Below are 21,041 nucleotides of genomic sequence, written 5' to 3' on the forward strand. Positions count from 1 at the left end.
CGTCCATCGGGATCAGGTATTGGGGGTGGAGGAGGCCCGGAGGGCCGCCGCGACCGCCAGGGCCCGGGAGGTGGTCAGGACTTGGCCTTACTCCCCCGGGTCACGCAACATCTGCCCCCAGAGGTGAGGGGAGGGAACGGGGGGGTACGGGTCTGCGGGGCATTCGCAGAGCGAATTTTAGTGAGTGTCGAGTGCCCCGCAGGCTGGACAGGTAGGGTCAGTGAAGAGGTGTGGATGACTGTGTATATAGAAGTGCACATCTAAGCAGGCAACTGACGTGCCATTTGGCATTGCTTCGCATCCTTTAATTGCGCTTAATTTGTTTATTTGATGCTATCGCTTCACCTTCTACCCGTTAGCGCACATGCACCGTGGCGTTCGTAAATCGTGCTGCGTAAAGTGTTGCGGGAAAAATCATTTAGTTTGCGAACGCTTAACGCAAAATTTCCACTCGTTTTTAAGGCGGTGCCGGCCCCTGGCGCCAACTGAGCCGGCTGCGCATCTCGCGTCCGCTTGCATGCTACCGCTGAAGCAACCTTTTGCAGTTAGCAGCGTTCCGTGTTCTGGGCTACTTGCGAACTGTTCCTTTGTCAACCGTACGCAAGACGAACGGACGATAACTATCGTCATGAAGTTAGACCTCTCGACCTGGCGAGACTGGCGCATGTCGCGACGATCGCGGCAGTTCGCTCAATAGAAAGCCAATAAATCGACTTGTTTTAGCACATATCCTTTTGTTTAGCCTCTGAAACTAATGTAAGGGCTGTTTTATTCAGTATGCTATCATATAAACGCACCAGAACGCGGTTAAATAGGCACAATCAAGTTTCGCTCTGGCATGTAATTGAAAGCTCATGGACGGCGGCGCGGGTCGTCTGCTTCTGTACAACTCAGGCCCGAAGGGAATGAAAAAGGGCCCATCTCCCCGCGAGGGGGACTAGAGTAAATGCGTCGCATAGGGGGTGGGTGTATTGCGTTAACGTTTAGTGTTTGGGGAGTTGGTGGTAGTGAATGCGTTGTATCAGCAGCTTCTTGACGTAGTTTGAATGAGTCAATGATATAAGGCGCGTTCGTAGCCTTCATTCTGTGTCGGCTTTGTGGCGCAGTGGGTAGAGCACCATGTAGCTTGCGTTCCGCCCGCAGGGTCGTGGGATCGAAACCAGGCGCCTGTAAGTATTATTTTTTTATATAGTGTAGGGGAAGGGGTGCGGACGTGTTGTTGAGAGCGAGGAGGGTAGCGTGATGCGGGAGAGGTGGAGTGGGGGAGAGGGCGCACCTTGAACGGCTGTTGCGGACGCCGAGGCACGCCAACGACGGGTGACATCGTGAGTTAAAGAAATGCTCTGCATTTAAAAGCGCTGCATGTTGACAAAACTCTAGCGCAGGAGCCCTATACCCACTACATTTGCTTTTAGTGTTCGAACTTGACAATCGTTATTTCCGTCTGACGCAAAGTCAGGTGTCACCTCATTAAGACTCACCCACCCTCCCTCCCTCTCTATCACTCTCTCTCTCTCCGTTTAATAAGCGCTGCAGGAGTCCGCTGGAGACGACGGGAAGAGGCGCAAAGCATGAGGTCAATGTAAGAAGGCATCTTAAGAAATGCCACCATACAACGCGCATACCCGAAGGTTCGTCGAAACAGAATCGTTAATACTGTCCCTGAACCTTCTTCAGAGTCCCGTACCGCACTCTGCACAACGTCGGCGCGTGTAGCGGCGGCAACCGAGGCAGAAGGAGCGATACAGAAGTGAAGCACACATGATGGCGGGGGACATGCAAACGCAAAACAATAAAAATGGGGCCTGATTTACGGAGTCTGCTACCCGGCGAATTAGTCCGAACTGTGCAGCGAAGGCTACGAGCAGAGTCGCAACAACAGACCAACCCATCCAGAGAGGTTATTACCGGGATGCCAGATGGGTGCGATGGAAACGCACGTGCACCGTCGCCGTGTTTCACGGTGCGCAACCCGCATTCCAGTACGACGTATCGAGGCGTTGGCCTGGTGGCGACGGCCTGCGTCGAACAGTTTGCTCGTTGTAGCGTGACTCGTCGCAAGACTGTCGCTGACGGTGACCTTCGTAGACGCATTTTCTCACAAGTCAAGGTCAGTGGTAATTGCGAGAGTGAATCCAATCAACGCACAATAGCAGTTAAGCGATATTTCATAAAACATTATACCGGGTTTAGCGGTACGAGGCGGATAGACACGCGTGGTGGTTGGATGGCATCAAAACGCAGTTCCCGAGTTATTCCACGGGGGAAATTGGTACGGTTTGTACGGCTTCAATAACATACACAGCTAACGGATCCGCCACCTGCTCGGCAGAACGGAGTTGCTTAGCCCGCGTGCAATCCCTCGTGCTGTCTCGTTCTCTTGCCCTCGTCAGCATTCCGCTGTGAACGTTTGCTATGTATTAATGCGCAGCATTCTTTGCCGAGTATACCCCCACAGCCAGGACCGTGTAACGCCCTGCATTTCCACAAAAAATGCAGATATCGCGGAAGTCCCACGTGTAATCGTTATAACAGCGTAAATGGAGATAACTGGTCGCGCGAAATTTTGAAAAACTAAAAAATAACGAAATATAAAAAGTTGCGGAAATGGTATTAAACATGACTTCTCTACAATAATGCCAATTTCGCAAAAGTTTCACCTGTAATCGTTGTAATAGCGTAAAAGGAGATAATCGGTAGAACAAAATTTTGAAATGCTACAAAAATTACGGAAAATTGCGAACCGTGTACGTCCTGCATTTCCACATAAATTCTGGTTTCGCGAAAGTTCCACCTGTAATAGCTAAAATATAGAAAATGGATATAGAACGAAAATGAATCGTAGAATTTTTTTTGAAAAAAAAATAACAAAAATATAACAAAAATACGGAATATGGCAAACCATATGACGCCCTGCATTTCCACAATAATGCAGATTTTGCGGACGTTGCACCCGTAATCGTTATATTAGCGTAAATGAAGATAGTTGGTCGACGAAATTTTGAAACACTAGCAAATAAGAAAAATATATAAAAAAATTACGGAAAATGGCGGAGTGTGTAACGTCCTGCATTTCCACAATAATGCACATTCAGCGAAAGTTCCACCTGCGATCATTATAATAGCGGAAATTGAGATAATTGGTCGTACAGGATTTATAAAAACCAAAAAAAAAGTTGTCTCTAAAGAACTCCCACTCAAGACAAGCGGCATAAGAATGCTACGCATTAGTAGACAATTATCTGAATTTCTACATAATTTTACCAACAAGACCAGCAGTGTTAACAGCGGAGCTGTTGTACAAGCTATAAGTTTGCCGTTGCAGGAAAGAATGCCAAAAAAATGCGGAGCGCTTGTGAGTGCGTGCCTCGCGGCGACCGCTGAGCGTTTCCGGCACGCACAATGGCTTTAGCAAAAAAAAAAAAAAAAAAGAAATCTGCCCAAAGCCGGGAGGAGCGAGAAAATGCCGAGCGGTCGTGGGCGCATGCCTTATTGAGACCGCCAAGTCCCCGGCTCGCGCAATGGCATTAGCAAAAAAAAAAAAAAATAAAGAAAAGAGGGTGAATTCCAGCGCTGTCGTCAAGCGCTGCCGCACATGCAATGCTTGGAATGCGGAACACGACGATATCGATGCATATGACGATGACTACTACTAGCACAGTGCAAAGCATCGACAGAACATGTAAATGGGCAATTTCAAACTTTTACAAATGCGTGGTGATGTGTCCTTCAGTGGTCACGTATAAACAAATCCCGCAGCTTCCCTTCGGTCCAAGCCATGCGCGACTTAGTGCAAGCTGATCAGTTGAGCTGGTGGAAGTACACAATGCTGAGGGTGACTTTGCATCCTCCACTCGCCGCGAAGACGACGACCTCTTGGATGCATATGACGACGATTACTAGCACCTCAACTATGCAAATAAACAATGATACTTAAACTTAAATATTTGTCCGGCAATGCTCACCTACAACAGCTTCGCCATTCGAGTCTTGCGCGAGAGGGCAAGCTTCCCTGAATTTTTTGAGTGACTCACTAAGAAAATATATATATATATATATATATATATATATATATATATATATATATATATATATATATATATATATATATATATATATATATATATATATATATATATAAGCGCATCGCAAAACCTTTCGCTGTTCTCCAAAACATGATTCACATATATATAAGAGTGCGCTTGGTTGTACACGTCCCCACAAACGGCACCACGCGATCAGTCTGCCACAAATGCGCAATTCGCCCGTGCTCCTCGCAGGCCTGTACGGGAGTTCGATGGAGTCCCTGTACCAGCCGTCGTCGTCGTCGGCGTCGCCAGTGGTGCTGGAGTTCCCGAGCAGCCGGGAGCTGCTGGAGCGGTTCACGTACTACGACTACGCCGTGTTCGTGGGCATGCTGGCCGTGTCGGGCTCGCTGGGCCTGTGGACCGCGTGGCAGGGCAGCGCGGGAGGCGCGCCGGCCACCATCGCGCTGCTGCTCAACGGCGAGCGGCGGCTGCCGCCCGTGCCCGTGGGCGCGTCGCTCATGGCCAGCTTCATCTCGGCCGCCTACATACTGGGCAACGCGGCCGAGGTGTACCGCGACGGCACGCTCTACCTCATGACCTTCCTGTCGTACGCGCTCGCCCTGGCGGTCACCGCGCACCTCTTCATGCCCGTCTTCTACCGCGTGGGAGTCATGACGGCCTACGAGGCGAGTATCCCCGGTGCCGCTGGGCAGAAGGCCCTCTATGGGCAAAAAGAAAAAAATGCCGAGAGTGTCCTTCACGGTTCCTGAGCGATTCATTTTAGGTTTAGCAGGGAGTCAAGTGTGCTTCGATGTGCACTCTTAAAAAAAAAAATGTCGGGGCATTCACTAAAGCAATACTAACAAGTTACTTGTCCCAGTATACACTAGGTACTTAGTAACTGGAGGTAGTAAATTTAGCACTAGCCAGGGTTACAACTGAAGCAGGCAGTAAGCACCACTACCTCCACTAGTAAAGCCCTGGCGATAAGACTCTTCTGAGCTACATGCGTTTACTAACTGGCCATGCGTAACCTAGTCATAAGCACGACCTTAATCTAGTTTATACTACTTCCTAAACCCAGTTAATTTCCTAACCAATTGATTTGATTGATTATGGGGTCTAACGCGCCGACGCTACTCAGGCGATGAGGCGCGCCGTAGTGGAGGGCTCCAGATTAATTTTGACCACCTGGGAATCTTTAACGTGCGCCGAAATCTCGTACACGCGGGCGTTTTTGCTTTTCGCCTCCATCAGAAAAGCGGCCACCGCGGCCGAGAATCGGACCCGCATCCTTGGGCAGTTGCTAGGGGCAGAGCCTACGCAGCGTACCGCGGGGCAGTAAAGTTCGTTACGAGTTAGTAAATACGGCCGTTACTACCCTTGTACGACCTTTTTTCATTAAGAGTGTAGTCGTTCTGGCTGCATGCGTTGTGACTGCAGCGACCCACTTGTTATTAAACCAGAGACAAGCAGGGGGAAAGTAACAAAACTCTGTAGAGGATTAAAATGAGGATCAGGGAGAAAGATCTATATTTGGAAGGGCTGGGTGGATTCTTAGAACAGGTAGCCTCATGGACAGCTACCTGTGCTCGCTGCTCAGGTGGCCGGCTGGATCAGCCTTCGGTTCTCCCGCAGGCCAGAGCTGGTCAGCGCGTATTTCCTTCAGCATAAATTTTGGGCTCCAGAAAGTGAAGTTATCCGATGCGTATACAGTCGCCGCAGCGGGCTATTTTGAAAGTCACTCGCATTTACAACGACCGTAAAGTTCCACCCGACAGGTGCAGTTGCATCGAATTGTTCGTTGCCAACGCGCATGACATCCGGCGTGTGGGTTTATCTACCGGAGGAAAGCAAAACTGCGACAAGCTCAACGCAGCTGCGTTCTTGAAATCCACATTTGTCCCCGTGCGTGTTTTGTGCGCAATAACGTACGCGAAAACGCAAAGGCATGCAGCGAACGACAGCGCTGTATACAAACCAACGCTTCTGGCAAGCCGTAGCCTAAACGAATATGTATGAAAACAACGTCATTCTTTCTCAGTCCATGAAAAATAGGGGCAGCCATTGGTGTCGGCATTCGTCCTTTGTGTCCTTTATGGTGGACATTTGGCCCCTTTCAATGGCAAATAACATCCCGAGGTTTTACACGCCCAGCATTGAGGCATGCCGTATTGAATAGCTCAGGAAGAATTTTACATCCCCAATATTTTTATTATTAATCGAAGGCTGCAAACAGGGGAATTTTTTATACGTAGCTGCATGAAAAAAAATATTTGGTGCCCTTCGAAGCAGACCCAAAGTTGGTGAGAATAAAGGCCCTCCGGTAACGTTTGGAAATATATGGTTCCGTATCCTCTATAACTATGCATGCTTGCCATTAAAATCATAAAATGCGTAGCATTCTTTGCCGAGTACCCCCACAGCCAGGACCCTGTAACACCCTGCATTTCCACAAAAATGCAGATTTCGCGAAAGTTCCACTTCTAATCGTTATAATAGCGTAAATGGAGATAATTGGTCGGACAGGATTTAGAAAAACAAAAAAAAAATTGGCTGGAAAAACCTCACACTCAAGACAAGCGGCATAAGAATGCTACGCATTAGTAGACAATTCTTTGAATTTCTGCAGAATTTTATTAATGCGAAAGCCTTACGTGCCCCATTCTGTGGGGAAAAAAACATAGTTTTTGTTGTCGCAGTTGTCCTGTCAAAAAAGTGGCCGTCGTAGTAAAGAGCAAATACATAAAACACACATGCGTGATCCGATTGGATTTCAACCCGGACGTGCGCAGTAGCCGCCCAGTGCTCTACCGACTGTGCCATCTCTGCACGTTGCCAGCGCAGAATAAAGTTGCGGTTGTTGTTCCTTCCTTCGTCGAACGGTGCACACTTGGGGGATTGGCCAAGAATCGGGAGCTTTGAGGGGTAATCTCTTCGCAAAATTCACAAGGCTATGAATTTGGAGCATAAAAGTTGTCGAATAGTGCGTGCCGCGGGACACTTGAACGTGATGGCACGTGAGCAGAACAGCTAGCTGCCCACCAACAGCGCAGAACCCCGATTCCAGGGAAGCTGCGGTGTGTGCCAGTCTGCTTTCTGAAGTAATTCGTCCCGTAAGACAAAGAAACGAAGGCGAAAAATGGCAGGCATACACGGTGTAGCCGAAAATAAGCGGTTGAAGTAATTCGAGCCTAAAGACAAAGGAACAAAAGCGAAGAAAGCGATGCGAACACGATGTAGCAGCAGCTTAGAAGTTGTTAATAAGTGTCTCCAGGCTTTCGCCTTCCAAGCAAGTAAGCAGACTGGAGTGCCCAGAGGAATTTTTCTTCTTGTCTTTGCTTGACAAAGCCGGGACCGGGTCACGTATTTTAAGATTGGTTCGGCAAGCAGGGCTAATTTCTATCACCTAGCAGCACGACCTTCCCTCTATATTTTAACCTGCCCTGGTTTGTTTCGTATTGCAGTACCTGGAAATGCGTTTCAACAGGGCAGTAAGAATGGCTGCGGTGGTGCTCTACATGTTGGAAATGGTAAGTTGCTTTTCTATTCCCGTTTCTGTTTGATTTGGATTTGATTTATCCTGAAACATTCTGACTTGGCTGCGAAAACGTCAACGGAGGCGAGGGAGCACAGTAACTCCCTCTCTTTCGTCACAAGACTCTGTGTTTCAACGACATTGGCTGAACGACGTTCTAGATCGTTCTGTCGATGGACGTTTTCATTACTAATTAGTATCAGACGCGCATGTTCGCCTTTCAGGGTTTGGGCCCACAGCAGCAGAACTGTAGCCTCCACCAGAAACGCTCCATTTGCATGAGCAAATGAAGGGTCGGAAACTGGCCAAGACCTACAGTTTCATAGCGGAGAGCGAGAGCGAGAGAGCGAGAGAGAGAGAGAGAGAGAGAGAGAGAGAGAGAGAGAGAGAGAGAGAGAGAGAGAGTATACTTATGCACAAATGTTTAGAGTTTTGTTCCTTGCAATTTATTGTGTCTTTTTTATATTTATTTTTTTCTCTCTCATTGTTGTCTCCACAATCTCCCTCTCTCCCTCTCTATCTCTCTGGTTCCCCGAAATTTCGCACTATCCCATAATTATCCCCTTTCGTATTTTCCCATTTCGTAGATCCCACAAAATTTCGTATTAAGGGCATATCCGTGCCCAAATTAACAATCCTTTCACGATTACGTCATGTGTGCATGACAAAAAGAAAATCCAAGAGCTTTTTGATGTACTCATTACTTTACGGCACGCCCCACAGCCTAAGTGTACCCCTATTCGTATCTTAACGTTGCTTCTCTCTTGTGTTTTCCTTCAGACAATATACATCGCCATATCACTCTACGCTCCTGCCTTGGCACTGTCTCAACGTGAGTATTTTCGTACGCTGTGCACGCATGCGTAGGTTGTTCTTGTACTGTCCTAATGTGGCTTTGTGTAAGAGTTAAACATTTCGCGCTTGCTTTATTGACCGATCAACAGGCAGGCAAAAGAAGTGCCATCGAGCCATGCTCCAAATGTATGCCGCCGTAGAAATGCGCGGACGCCCAAATCCGAGAGCGAGAGCGATCCGTGGCATTGAGCAACCTGCATTCGCACCACCTGTCAGCTGAATGTTGCAACGCTGCGTAAAGGCATTGTAAAGGCATGCATAAACAGTGGTTGTACCCAAGGTTGGATATAGAAAACTTACGCTGTCGCGTAATAGGTGGGCAGCGAAAACCGCAGGCGTGACGGTTACGGACGCGCGACGTTCTTTCCAGAAAAGTGTGCTCTGATTTGCAATAAACCTTTCGTTGTAAAGTCGGCTTTTTCACCACACATGAGTCCGCTAATGAATACGTGGAATGACGGCCAATGTTCCTTCAACTTCTCTCGGTTTAAGAAGGCGATCGTTCTGCTCATGTGAGGAGGCCTAATGATAGCTCCTGCATGCTGGCCTCTATTTGTGTGCTTTGATTGATTGATTGATTGATTGATTGATTGATTGATTGATTGATTGATTGATTGATTGATTGATTGATTGATTGATTGATTGATTGATTGATTGATTGATTGATTGATTGATTGATTGATTGATTGACACTGCCATGTTTTGTATCACCCCTGAACGACACGCAATCGCAAGAACCGCTATGACAAAAGGGTGCTCGGCCAAGGGCGGACGAATCCCGTTACAGTGATCTCGTTTATTTTGAGCGTCTGGGGACTGGATCTTCTTTGCACTTCCTGCATCGACTTGCTGCCTTTTACGCAGCCATTCCCGCGTCCACCCTCTTTAGTTATCCCTTATAGCCCGCTCCTCGAAGTGGGAATTTATCACCGTATCCCTCGAGCCTGTAAGGCTAAGTAAAATACACGATAAAGGGCTCATTCACCGTCTAGAGCTGAGCGAGTGGCGGATGAAGATCGCGCTGATAACGCATAACCCCGACCTCATCCTACTTCCCCCCAAGCGCACACTCTGCACACCTCCCTCCCCTAACTTCTCCGTTTCTTCACCCTGTGCTAAAGACAGAGAGAGCTCACGTAACCAGTAGTTTGGCGCAAACACCGCCATTCGAGTACAAGGCGGGGAAAGTTTGACAATGAGAGCTTCCGTGAAAAAATCCATTCGTCGAGGCCTGCGTGGCCTGCTCTGCTGCTCTCACGAGTAAGACGCAGGCCACGCTGTTATCCGCTGTACAAACCACCAGTTGTTGCCAAACGGGCCGTAAACCGGAAGTACTGCCCATTTTCCCGCGTTATCACTTTTCGGGGCTGGGATAAGCGTGGAACAAGGTTCGTGTCGTACTAGTCTCGAGTGACTTTTAAACTCAGAAAGGGCTTTGTAAGCGCGTGCTGCTGTCCCACTCATTTCCCACGCCATTTACATATCGGTCGGAGCACGCTCGATACTGTTAGAAAACTACAGGCAGAGTTCATTGCAAGAAACAAACTCAAGAAGCAACGTGCGAAAAACGAGCTATAGTGTACATGTCACAAAAATGAATTGCTGTGTGAAATCGTAACACTCCAGTGTTTATTTTTTGCTGCAGTGACCGGCATGACGTTGTGGTCAGCAGTCGTGGCCATTGGACTCGTGTGTACAGTTTACACTAGCATCGTAAGTATTTACTTACAGACCACATTTTACTTCTCTTCTACTAAGTACCTCAGCTCAATCGCAGGCCGAGACTAAAAGTACGCAAATTGAAATCTTGAAGCGTTTTTTTTTTCTATCTTTAAGTAATCTGCATGCAAGACATCAGGCAAATACAGTCGAACGCTTGTACAACGAAGCATGCGGTGCCGCAGTAATTGTCCGTTATACACGCCGCTTCGTCATATGCGTCGCGCAATTCACTGGCCCCCTATAAAGCATATAATCATACTGAGAAAACAACGACCCGATTTAAGCTGCAATGGGCAAAAAAGTCAAAATTTTCTTCTACACACTACAGTTTAACCTTGTTATAACGAGCACTGATATAGCGAACTATCTCATATAGCGAACTAAATACGTACTTCGGTTGGCCACGCTTTATTGCAGTGACATTTATTCTTTTTATAACGAAACTAAAACCGCAAGAGCCGCGTGATATCGACTTTAACGAAGAAATACTGGGCCCGCGTGACGCTCTATAGCTCCAAATTCAGCATAAAAAAGCAAAATAGAAAGGAAGACAACCATTTTTTTAATCGCTTAAAAAAGTAGCCAAGATTTCGGTCGTCCGGCGCAACAGCGCATTACACTGGTCCGAAATAAGAACGCAGGCCTGTTTTGTAAAACGAACTTTAGGCTGTTGTAATATATGTCATGTTCATCATGTTTCCAGTCCATTTCATTTGAAATGCCACAAGGAGACATGTAAGGATTGCCTCATTTCGACTGGTTTCGAAGCATCATTGTATCTAAGATTCTTGCGTGAGCCAGGTGACCATTTGCTAGAGCCGATTATTACATCTATGGTTATAACGAATATCGGTTATAACGAACTAATTTGCTGCCCCGATACTACTTCGTTATAACGAGGTTCGACTGGTTCGACTGTAGTATGACATGATGGATGCGCAAGCTCCAACGACCTGATGCTGTCTAGGTTCAAGGCGGGCTGCTGAGCGATGTCAGGGAGTGACGAGATGTGTACCTGCAACGCGCAAAATGCCGCTACCGCTTCGCAGGTAGTCACAACGCTTGGCTTCTCTGCAAGCTGTTCGTCACCGGTAGCCTGATTATTTGTGGCGTCCCCTTTCTCTGTGATGGCCTCCACGATGTGGTCAGTTGTCAGGTCAGAGCAAATCAGGTCCTGGTCGTCTACCGAGGCGTAATCGTTCGCCGTCACAACCAATGCTGTTCCGCAACACGTGCTGTACAGCACGTGTTGCGGGGCAGCATCGGTTGTGACTGCGAACGATTACGCCTCGGTAGATCATCTCGGTAGTCGCTAAACACGTACATACGCGTTTTGTAGAGGCTATTTGGTAGTATAAACGTTCGTTGTAGAGGCGTTTGACTGTAGTGTTTACATTCTTTGTGCAAAGTATAGCGAGAGTTTGTGCTCTATCACAGAGTTTGTGCTCTATCACAAGCCTTTATTCTTCAAAGTGCACGGAGGTTGAGCAATCGAACACCGATACCATTTGTCGATGAATCGCACAGAGCACCGCTTGTGCCCCGCGATCAGAAGTTGAGGAGGAGGGGGAGAAACAACTTTATTTGTTCAACAATCACTGAGTTGTTAGATTAATGATGGACTTCTTCTTGACTCCGTGAGGTGGCCAGAAGAGCTTGCTTCATTGCGACTTCCAAAGCACAGCCCACGGCCTGAATTGGGGTCTCAGGCTAGGAGCTGGACCGTGGCATGGTTATGTGGCAGCAACGTAGGGCCGGGGTCATTTACCAGTGTTGCCTAAAATTGGGTTTTGTACATTGCACCATTTGTGGGTAGCGGAATGCGACATGGCTGAGAGTGCCTTATTAAGTGCCACGCACCTTCGACTCCTCCCCTTTAGGGCGGCATCAAGGCGGTGGTGCTGACGGACACCTTTCAGGCCGTTGTGACGGTGCTGGCCATGCTGATCGTGGTTTCGCTGGGCGTGTGGCAGATGGGCGGCGTCCAGAACGTCTGGCAGACATCCCGCAGCGGCGGACGCATCGAGTTCGACGTGTGAGTAGCGGCTACATCGTCACCTTCTCTTAATACACCAGCACAGATGCTCGCACGACTGTCCTCAGTATCTGCTGCGGGCCGCATGATTTATACTGTAATGGACAACGCACGAAGCGAATCATCCATTACCACCACCGTCACAAAGCCTCCTGCTTGGTATGGGCATTGACGGCCACGAACCATGTGAACATCATAAATCCGCATGGGAAGCATGAATAGCCCGTGCCACGAACAGCACGTTGACCTATTCACGCCGTTAATCCTAGTTCTGATGTTCATGCTGGTTCATAATGAGTGTGTGCCAGTCAATGCGTGTTATTTTTCTCGATCTCGGCCGCAGCGCTTCGTTTCTCTTATGTGGCACCCGGCGGCGCCGTGCGCGGTCCTCTCCGAGCGAGCGGCACTATTTTTGGCGGCGGCCGATAGCGTGTGGCATGCGCTTACGTGCGCACCGGCGCCGTTCATCGTTGCGATATGTTGTCGGGCGCTCCTTTTATTGTCGTCGGGCGCTCCTTTTATTAATTTACGCATTATATTAATGAAATGTTGCTAATAAATGAGCCAGACTAGCAGCTTGTGAGTTGCGCACTTATAAGCACACAAGATTTTTGGCAATTTTGTTCTGCTGAGCTGTTTCTGTACACCTACTTTGGAGTAGTGGCAAAAAATTCTACCTTCTTTCCAAACTAAAATGGGTCTCTGAAACTTGCCTGTGCCGCAGATGGTATTAGTTCCATCTCCACCGTTGCTGCGATCACGATGCGGCATACCCAGCTCTAAGTATTTCGTGGGCTGGCCTTGGTGATTTTCAGAGTGACTACTACCTCCCTAGGTTGTGTTTTTCCCCTGCCAATATGAGGGGAAGGCGGAGAGGGAGGGGGGGGGGGGCTACTGAAGGGGATTCTTCCTCCCTTCTTCTCCCATCTCCGACTCGGGCAAAATACATTTGTTCACTCACTCACTCCAGCCAACAGAGAGAGAGAGGAATGTTATTGAAATGAAAAAAACACAGAAAGGTCGGCCTGATGGTAGTATATCTGGCCAGCTATTCTGTGTGTGGGAAGGGAAAGGGGAGGAAAGAGCGTGAATAGAGGACGAGAGAGATGAAGATGGCCGAGAAATAAAAAAATGGCTATGTATAGAAGATGCCTACACCGATACGGTGTATGTGTTGAAGTTAAGCCGGACGGGCCTCAACTACAATATCTCTGAGAGGCCGCTGTTGCGCAGAAATGTCAGCACAGCTTTTAATGCCTTGTGGGAACGCTTCGCGTCTGGCCAAGGTCCCAACAGCACTTCCTCCGACACCACACGACAGTCCAAACGGGCCAATGTTCTCGCTAATTGCTCTCGAGGATGCGCATAGCGTGGACAGTGGCAGAGAACATGCGAATAGTCTCTGGTACATGGCATGTCTCACAGTCGGGGTCACTCGTAAAGCCAATGAGGTGCTTGTAGCGACGGGTGAAGGCTACGCCAAGCCGTAGTCGGTGAAACAGCGTGGCGTAGTTTCTCTGAATACCAGGAGGTAACCGAAACTTGCAGTCGGGGTCCAGGCGGTGTAGTCTTCTATGACGATTGTCAGGGTGGGACCAGTGACTCGCCGAGGCGTGGCGGAGAATGGTAGAAAGAAGGGCGGTCGTGTCCGTCCTTGCGAAGGGCAGGCGTACAACATCTGCATTTGCAGAAACCTTCTTTGCCTCCTGGTCAGCCCAGTCGTTACCAACTAGCCCGCAATGGCCTGGTACCCACTGAATGGTGAGGACATGTCCTTGTTGCAGTGCCAATGAGCATAATTCGAGTACTTCCGCAGCAAGGGCATAATAAGGTCCTTGGCTCATAACTCCGTTGAGGACCTGGAGTGCTGGCTTGGAATCACAAAACAGGGTCCAAGCTTGAGGTGATTCACGGGAGACTAAACGAATCGCCTCCCGTATGGCAACCAACTCAGTGGCAGCAGAAGTTGTCTTGTGGTCTAGTGTGAATCTTCGGGTAACGCATAAGCTTGGAATTACCACAGCCGCGGTAGACCGGGATGCAGTCACAGAGCCATCAGTATAGACATGTACAGTTCCGGCGTACTTGTCTGTCAAGAACGCTAGAGTCAACTGTTTGAGGGCTATTGATGGCAAAGAGGACTTCTTCCCAATTCCCGGGATGGAAAGGTAAATTGATGGTTTTGAAAGTACCCACAGAGGATTCTGGGAAACCACCATTGGGGCGAAACCTGATGGGTCCTATGTTGGTGTTGCAAAATGGCTGCCGCAAAACTACTTCTCGAACACATAGTAGGAAGAGCCGATAATGGATGGTGTTCATGCCTTGTGAAACATCTAAGGTAGACTCGAAGGGGTTCGCCCAAAAGAAGTGCATCCATTGGAAAAACACGTGCCTCGGCAATTGTGCCCACAGTAGAGGTACATCGTGGTAGTCACAAGCATATTCTGAGGGCTTGTGCTTGCAAACCCTCCAATGTGCGCCGGGAAGAAGTTCGCAGGTTTGAAATGACTGGCAGGCTGTAAGGAAGATGCCCCAAAAACAGGCTCCGGTACAACTGGAGAAGAGCGCTCTCAGATGGACCCCATCTCATCCCCGCCACGAAGCGAAGAACATGTACAAGGCTTGCAAGTTTAGTCTTCAACGAGGCGATGTGTTTCGTCCACGACAGACCGCGGTCTACAGTCACTCCCAAAAATCTGTGGTGCGTGACGTAAGGTATCAGTGTCCCTTCAATAATGATAGGATACCGGAACATCGACTTTCTGGTGAATGCAAGAACGGCGCATTTTTCTGGCGCTAAACTCAGACCTTGACTGCAGAAGTACCGAGACGTCGTTGTTGCGGCTCGCTGGAAACGGGCTCGCAGCTGCGGTCGAGTTACACCAGAAGTCCAGATGCAGATATCGTCAGCGTACATTGTGACTCTGACGACTTCAGGCATTTCGTCCACGAGACCGATTAGGGCAATATTAAAGAGGGTGGGGCTCAGTATACTCCTCCTTGTGGAACACCGCGATTAACCTGGTGGCGTCCTGTGTCACCGGCAGACGTGGACATGAAGATTGTCCGACCAGTAAGGTAACTGGAAATCCACTCATAGAGTCGGCCGCCTATACCCACAATCTCTAGAGCATCCATAATCGCATTGTGGAGCACGTTGTCACAGGCGCCTTTGATGTCAAAAAACAATGCGCCCGCGATTCGGCGACGGTTTCTTTCTTGCTCCACTGAAGACACCAGATCGATGACACTGTCTATAGAGTATCGTCCTCTTCGGAATCCTGTCATGACATCCGAGTAAATGTTGTTTTTCTCAAGAAACGATTCGAGTCGGGCCACCACCATTCTCAACATAACCTTTCCGATGCAGCTTGCCAAGGCGATGGGTCAGTATGAGGAAAGCTCCAAGGTTCAGTCTATTACCCAAATGCGATGTCTCTTTGTCGGCAATATCAAACTAAGCAACGCAAAAGCGAACGCTTGTCTGGTTGCCCAACGGCGGACGCTTAATAAATCCTTATACGTAACGCTCTCCAAGAGCCGTTTTGTTAATTTTATTTACGTGGTACATTTTTTGCACGGCTAAACTGTGCTGCAGTGCATCCTGGAATTCTAGAGAGAGGAAGTTTTGTTGATAGTTAGAGGCAGGGGTGGCTGAGTGTGAGGTGTTGATATATCGATAATATTTAATAAAATGTATGTAATATACCAAATACTTACTAAGTTCACTCAAAACTACCTGTATTGCACCCTACAGGGATATGAAGTCAGAAGGCGGTTACAATGACACACGCTTCTGCTAACAGCCCGTGGGCGCCGAGCGTATCGCGATTAGACCGTTTTAACAAACATTAGTTTTCGCAGTAAAGCGATCAAAATACCCCCTATACGCGATTCCGGGCCCACACACGCAAACAAACAAAATTGGGACGAAGTATTGCAAACATATGTTCGACACGCCATCGTTAACCCGCCGTTGACCACGCTACCTCGAGGCGAATTTCAGCTCCACCGCGACCCCCCCCCCCAAAAAAACCGCCAATTTAAGCCAGATCGCTTAGACTGGTCCTATGCAACAACTTTCCCATTAAAAATATATTACGGGAAAGAACGTACAACGCGCTGCAACGAAAAATTCACCGAGACGCCTCTGGCGCCCACGCGCCGCGGAGCAAACGTCCAAGCCAGGAAATCGGCCTGCTACCAGAGGGCGCTGCACTCGCAAGATGGCCTATATCGTCTATATCGTGTCCGGATTTCGATCGTCGTTGAGTGATAGGAAGAAGTTTTACCAGGCACCAGTTACCCGAAAAGCTTTATGCTGTACTCTCGGTTACAAAATAAATCGGACCAAGGGAGCGGTGCGCGATAACTAATGGCCCCACGCCTTCCGGCCGAGCGCCTGCTGTCGAGATAGGGTTCCTGCGCTGCCCGGGGGGCGCTGCGAAACCGGTTTCCGGGTAGTACTTCCCGGTAGTACAAAACTGCGGGGGCCCCATAGGATCCCGCGTTGACCGAAGCAAAATGAGCTCGATACTCCTGATTGTTTTGCTACACGGTCTCCAGCCCATCCCCGACGCATCCGATCTCGTTCGGCGATCAACTTGGCATTAGGGAAAAATGCTTTGCAGCGCTAAATACGTTTACAGCGTCGACGAAAGTGCTGGGAGGGTGACGGCGTTTTGACATTCGCAGATTGACAATCGCAGATTCACCAATACAAAGCGTATTCAAGGCAAAAGGGCAGCCGCGCCAGGCCCGCCGTTATCGGCGCGTACACTCCAGAGAGGGGGAAAGGCGGCCCGCGCGCCGCGACCGCTGAGTGCGAGAGTACGTTTCCCCCTCGCCCGATGGAACAGTCTATAGAAGCAAATAATATAATAACCTGTTGCTGTTTAGTTGGACTCAAAAGAGACACATGGCAGAATTAGTGAGCCATAAATCATGTTACGCTCACTGCCATTTCAACTACATACTCCAGTTCTTTGAAGGAGTCAAGGAGCCATGAAGACAAAACACGACTTTGGTTCATTCGAAAGATTGCCTCGTTAGAATCATACTGACACCACTTTTAACATAAACTTCGCTCAAATAAGCTTCATAATCAGGAAAAACGACAATGTCCATGCGACTCACTAGCTCATTTCCCGCAGCAGAAGCTATGATGTCATGCCAGACAGCTCTGCGATTGGCGGAGGCCAGCAAAAGCAAATGCAAGTTATGCAGGGCTCATAATCTTCCTTCCACAAGATATGTTCGCTCAAATGTAAAGCATATATCCATTTGATAGAAGTAAGAATGGTGGGGTAAGCATGAAAGCTACGAAAGTACACGTAAACATTGAAGTACCAGATTGTGCTGTTGTTGGTACTGCGCACACTTGGCTTGTCATAGCTGCACAGCAGTATGGCGCTCTCGGGTTGTCTGACACGACACAGGAAGATTAGCGTAACCGATATCCTCTTACGTGACCCTGTTTGTCGAGTGTACCCCAGGCTTCACAACACGAATACTTTCTACGTAATAAAAACAAGCCAAGCGCAAATACGGTCAAAAACAAAGCAAAGGCGGGCAAATGTCGGCCACTGTATGGTAGCACCATCTGGGAGGACTGACGGTAAACAAGGCTCTGTAGTTCGCTGGATGCCTAGTGCCGTGTTCGCGTTCACTTTAAAGGAGCCATGAAGACAAAGTACAAGTTGGGTTTATTAGAAAGACTGCTCAGTCCCGATAACAATGATACCAATATCATCGCAATATTCGAACAAATAACGGGGATATTAAAGAAAACGTGTGAAGCAGTCGCGACCCCCTAGCCAATTTCCCGCAACTTTTCTATGACGTCATGGAACATTGTGCGATTGGCGGCCGCCTAACTGACCTGTCGCGACGACACATGACTGGACGTATATAATGGGGCCTCTAGTTCCATTTGACCGCATCACTTGAATGCTAACGTGCAGTTAACGCACTGAAAATTATGTTTTATTGTTGGCCCGCATGACGTCATTCTTGCTCATAACACGTCACTGTGGCGCAAAATTTGAAAGTTTTAAAATACTTCTTGCTTTTTTTCGTTAAAAAAACGTCTTTTGTGGCTGTGATGGAGCTGAGTGACATACTGAATCCTCGTTTTTTCCAAGTAAACGAAGTTGCATTTTCTCTTCATGGCTCCTTAAGGCCTGCTTTTCTGACGTCATCGCAGACGACCTCACAAAACGAGGAATTTGTCGGGAGAATCAAAATTTTAACATAAATGGATTGATTTTTTAGTGAATAAACTATCGTTTGCTGCCGGACAAGCGCTGGGGCAATATAAAACACCAAATCTTTCGACTAAAACAAACTTTTACTTTGCCTTCATGGCTCCTTTAAGCATGCAGCCGTGTCGATCTTATTGTGTCGCAGATACGCCAGAGGGGTGAAAGGCGTGGTTTCGAGTGCCGGACTTTTTTTTTCATATCTGGTTGCCATCAGCTCCCAGAATTTTTTAATCGTTGATGACGAACTATGAAAATGCCAGGCTCATTTATCTTTTACTTTTAATAGCGCCGTTCACTATACGCAAAAAGATGTTGCGTGCGCCCGGCCCCCAACCCGCACTCCCGTACAAACGCAGACACACTTGGACATATGCGGGCTGCTTCAGGTTACTCTCTACCCTTAAATTCAGAAGAAATGTGAAAGAAACGCGTTTGCCATTTTTAATTGGTGGAAGAAAACAGCTGCAATTTATGTGCATGAAATAATGAGACGACGAATTAACAAAGAAAGCGATTCTAGCGGATAGTTTAAGATCAAGGGTTTCTGTTAGGGAATTCATGGCAGGTAACTAAATAGAGCTCTCCAACCTTAAGCCGAATCCCGAATGCGCGTGTGATTACATGCATGGGTCCCCAAAGTTAAATTTCAAATACAGTAGTGCTCAACTTCGTGTCATGTGTCACTCCCCCGAACGAGGTGTGTAAGCCAGACGTCTTAAATTCAGGAAAAAAAAAAAAACAGCGCAGAAAAAAAAAAAAAACAGGTCGTACGATAATAGACATGCAGGAGGAGGAAGAGCAAACTTTATTGAAGCGAGCCTTAGTTGCTGATGTATGGGCACCCATCAAGTAGGGGGTTTCCTCTAGTTTCAGACATGCAGGAATAAATAAAAAAAGCACAAACAGGCCGCACTATAGGTAGCCTTACGAACACCAGTTTTAAGAAGGCTATCTTTTGGGGCACGTATCTCTAACCACGCCCTTGATGCAACACTTTTATCAAGTCGTTTATATAAGCTTCTTTCATTGCCTGTTCCAAATACATAACGCAGAGGAGTGCTGTAAAGATAACTAAAATTTTAATTTGTTTTTGCCATCTCACCGCTTACCCGGGCGTGTAGACAGACGTGAGAGGGGTTCCTGGGCCTTCAATACATCCGCAGACAATTTAATTCCCCCTTCCTCCTCTTCTCGTTCAACCGCAAACGTCTAAACAGGGATAGCGTTAAGTAATTAGGCGTATCCTCTCTAATAATGCGGAGAACAAATAAGAACCATCTCGTTATGTCAGGGCTGTTCTCTCACATAAAGTACATTTCCAATGAATGCCAACTCCTGCGCCTTCAGCGGGGAGGGAGCCTCTTTGGTAGCGAGGGCTAAAATAGCCGTATTCTCACCGTTTCGCTGTGGCCGGTGGCCGCACCGAGAGCTGAGCGGTTGCCTAGCAACCGCCGCAGCTGCAGCGGCGCTCGCCGCGCCATCTGACATGACGTCAGAGGAGGAGCCGGTGAAACCGCGTTGCAACAACAGAGGAGGAGCCAGCGTTGCATCGTTTATATAGAAGGGGCGACTTGGTGCTGTTCGTCGTCAGGTATGGAAAGTGAGTCGGAGAGACTGAAAGAAGCCAGGGTTCGTCATCGGAACGAAACCAAGAGGAGGCAGCGAGCCGAGAAGATGGAGGAAGAACGAGCCGCATGCCTCGAGAAGCGTCGTAAGTACGAAGCAGCCAGGCGAGCGTATTCAGATGAGGATGGTTCGTCGTCTAGTTCGGCATCTCGTGCCAGGGCCGCGGATCAACGAAAGAATCAAACCAGGAGGAGGCAACGAGCTGCTGGGACAGAAGAAGAACGTGCTCGGCGTATCGAACGGTAACTTAACGAGAGGTAACAACCAAACTTAGGCGTTTTTTTTTTCACCAGTACTTTCTTTGTGCATTAGATTGTCATTACGGTATTTTTTTGTCGCGGTGCTTCCTTGTTTGATTCTTTCTTGATATTGCGTACATTTTGTATGCATTGTCGTTTACACGCTGTTTTTGAGAGTTGTATGCATGTACTGAATGTGATTTGTTTTTCATGTATCACTTGTATTTTACTTGTCTCCTAAACCCACTCCCCTCTATAATGCTGTATGCCCTGAGGGTACAGTAAATAAATAAAAAACCTAAACACTCAGACGTACGAGGCTAAACAATAAAGATGTAATAGTACAGAGAACCAAGCTAAACAATAACATTAACCGTACCTCTCGCTACACTCTTAGGCAAAAAGGACTAAAAGAGGGACTAAAATACAGCCGTTAGTCTTCGCGGGCGACCGTTCATCTTCAAGGGGAGTATCTGCGGCAGAGTACGTGCCGTGTGCATAAATGCGGACTAACTGTTCGTCCCCGCCGATCTATAAGGAGTAACGGGAAGACGAAACGCATGCAGTTAGTCTCTTTGCTGCGTCGTTAATCCCCTAATGTCGTCGTCGTTGCCCTTTCGCGCATATGTCTGCGAACAGTTTTGTATTTCCAAAACACAAGCCATTGCAGTCACTGGGTGCTTTAGATGGTGCCAGGGGAGAAAATATTGATGTTAGTTATAAGAAAATCGC

The 21,041-nt window shown here is 48.1% G+C and overlaps 1 protein-coding gene across 3 annotated transcripts in view; it reads left to right on the forward strand.

Annotated features, from left to right (window-relative positions):
• The window catches only part of LOC144169720 (sodium-coupled monocarboxylate transporter 1-like), a 96,225-nt gene that overhangs the window by 57,409 nt on the left and 17,775 nt on the right, over positions 1-21,041 (forward strand). For 2 of the 3 annotated variants that reach the window (XM_077699035.1, XM_077699034.1), the window contains exons 2-6: positions 4,281-4,714; positions 7,496-7,561; positions 8,347-8,398; positions 10,067-10,134; positions 12,024-12,178. In XM_077699035.1, coding sequence (XP_077555161.1) covers positions 4,298-4,714; positions 7,496-7,561; positions 8,347-8,398; positions 10,067-10,134; positions 12,024-12,178 — 758 coding nt within the window. In that variant the 5' untranslated portion in view covers positions 4,281-4,297. Of the gene's footprint in view, positions 1-16; positions 124-4,280; positions 4,715-7,495; positions 7,562-8,346; positions 8,399-10,066; positions 10,135-12,023; positions 12,179-21,041 lie in introns of all 3 variants that reach the window. The other variant, XM_077699036.1, reaches the window with a different exon arrangement.

The sequence above is a fragment of the Haemaphysalis longicornis genome, unplaced genomic scaffold, assembly GCF_048455015.1.
Source record: "Haemaphysalis longicornis isolate Haplotype H1 unplaced genomic scaffold, Haemaphysalis longicornis Haplotype H1 scaffold_2, whole genome shotgun sequence".
Classification (NCBI taxonomy): Eukaryota; Metazoa; Arthropoda; class Arachnida; order Ixodida; family Ixodidae; genus Haemaphysalis; species Haemaphysalis longicornis.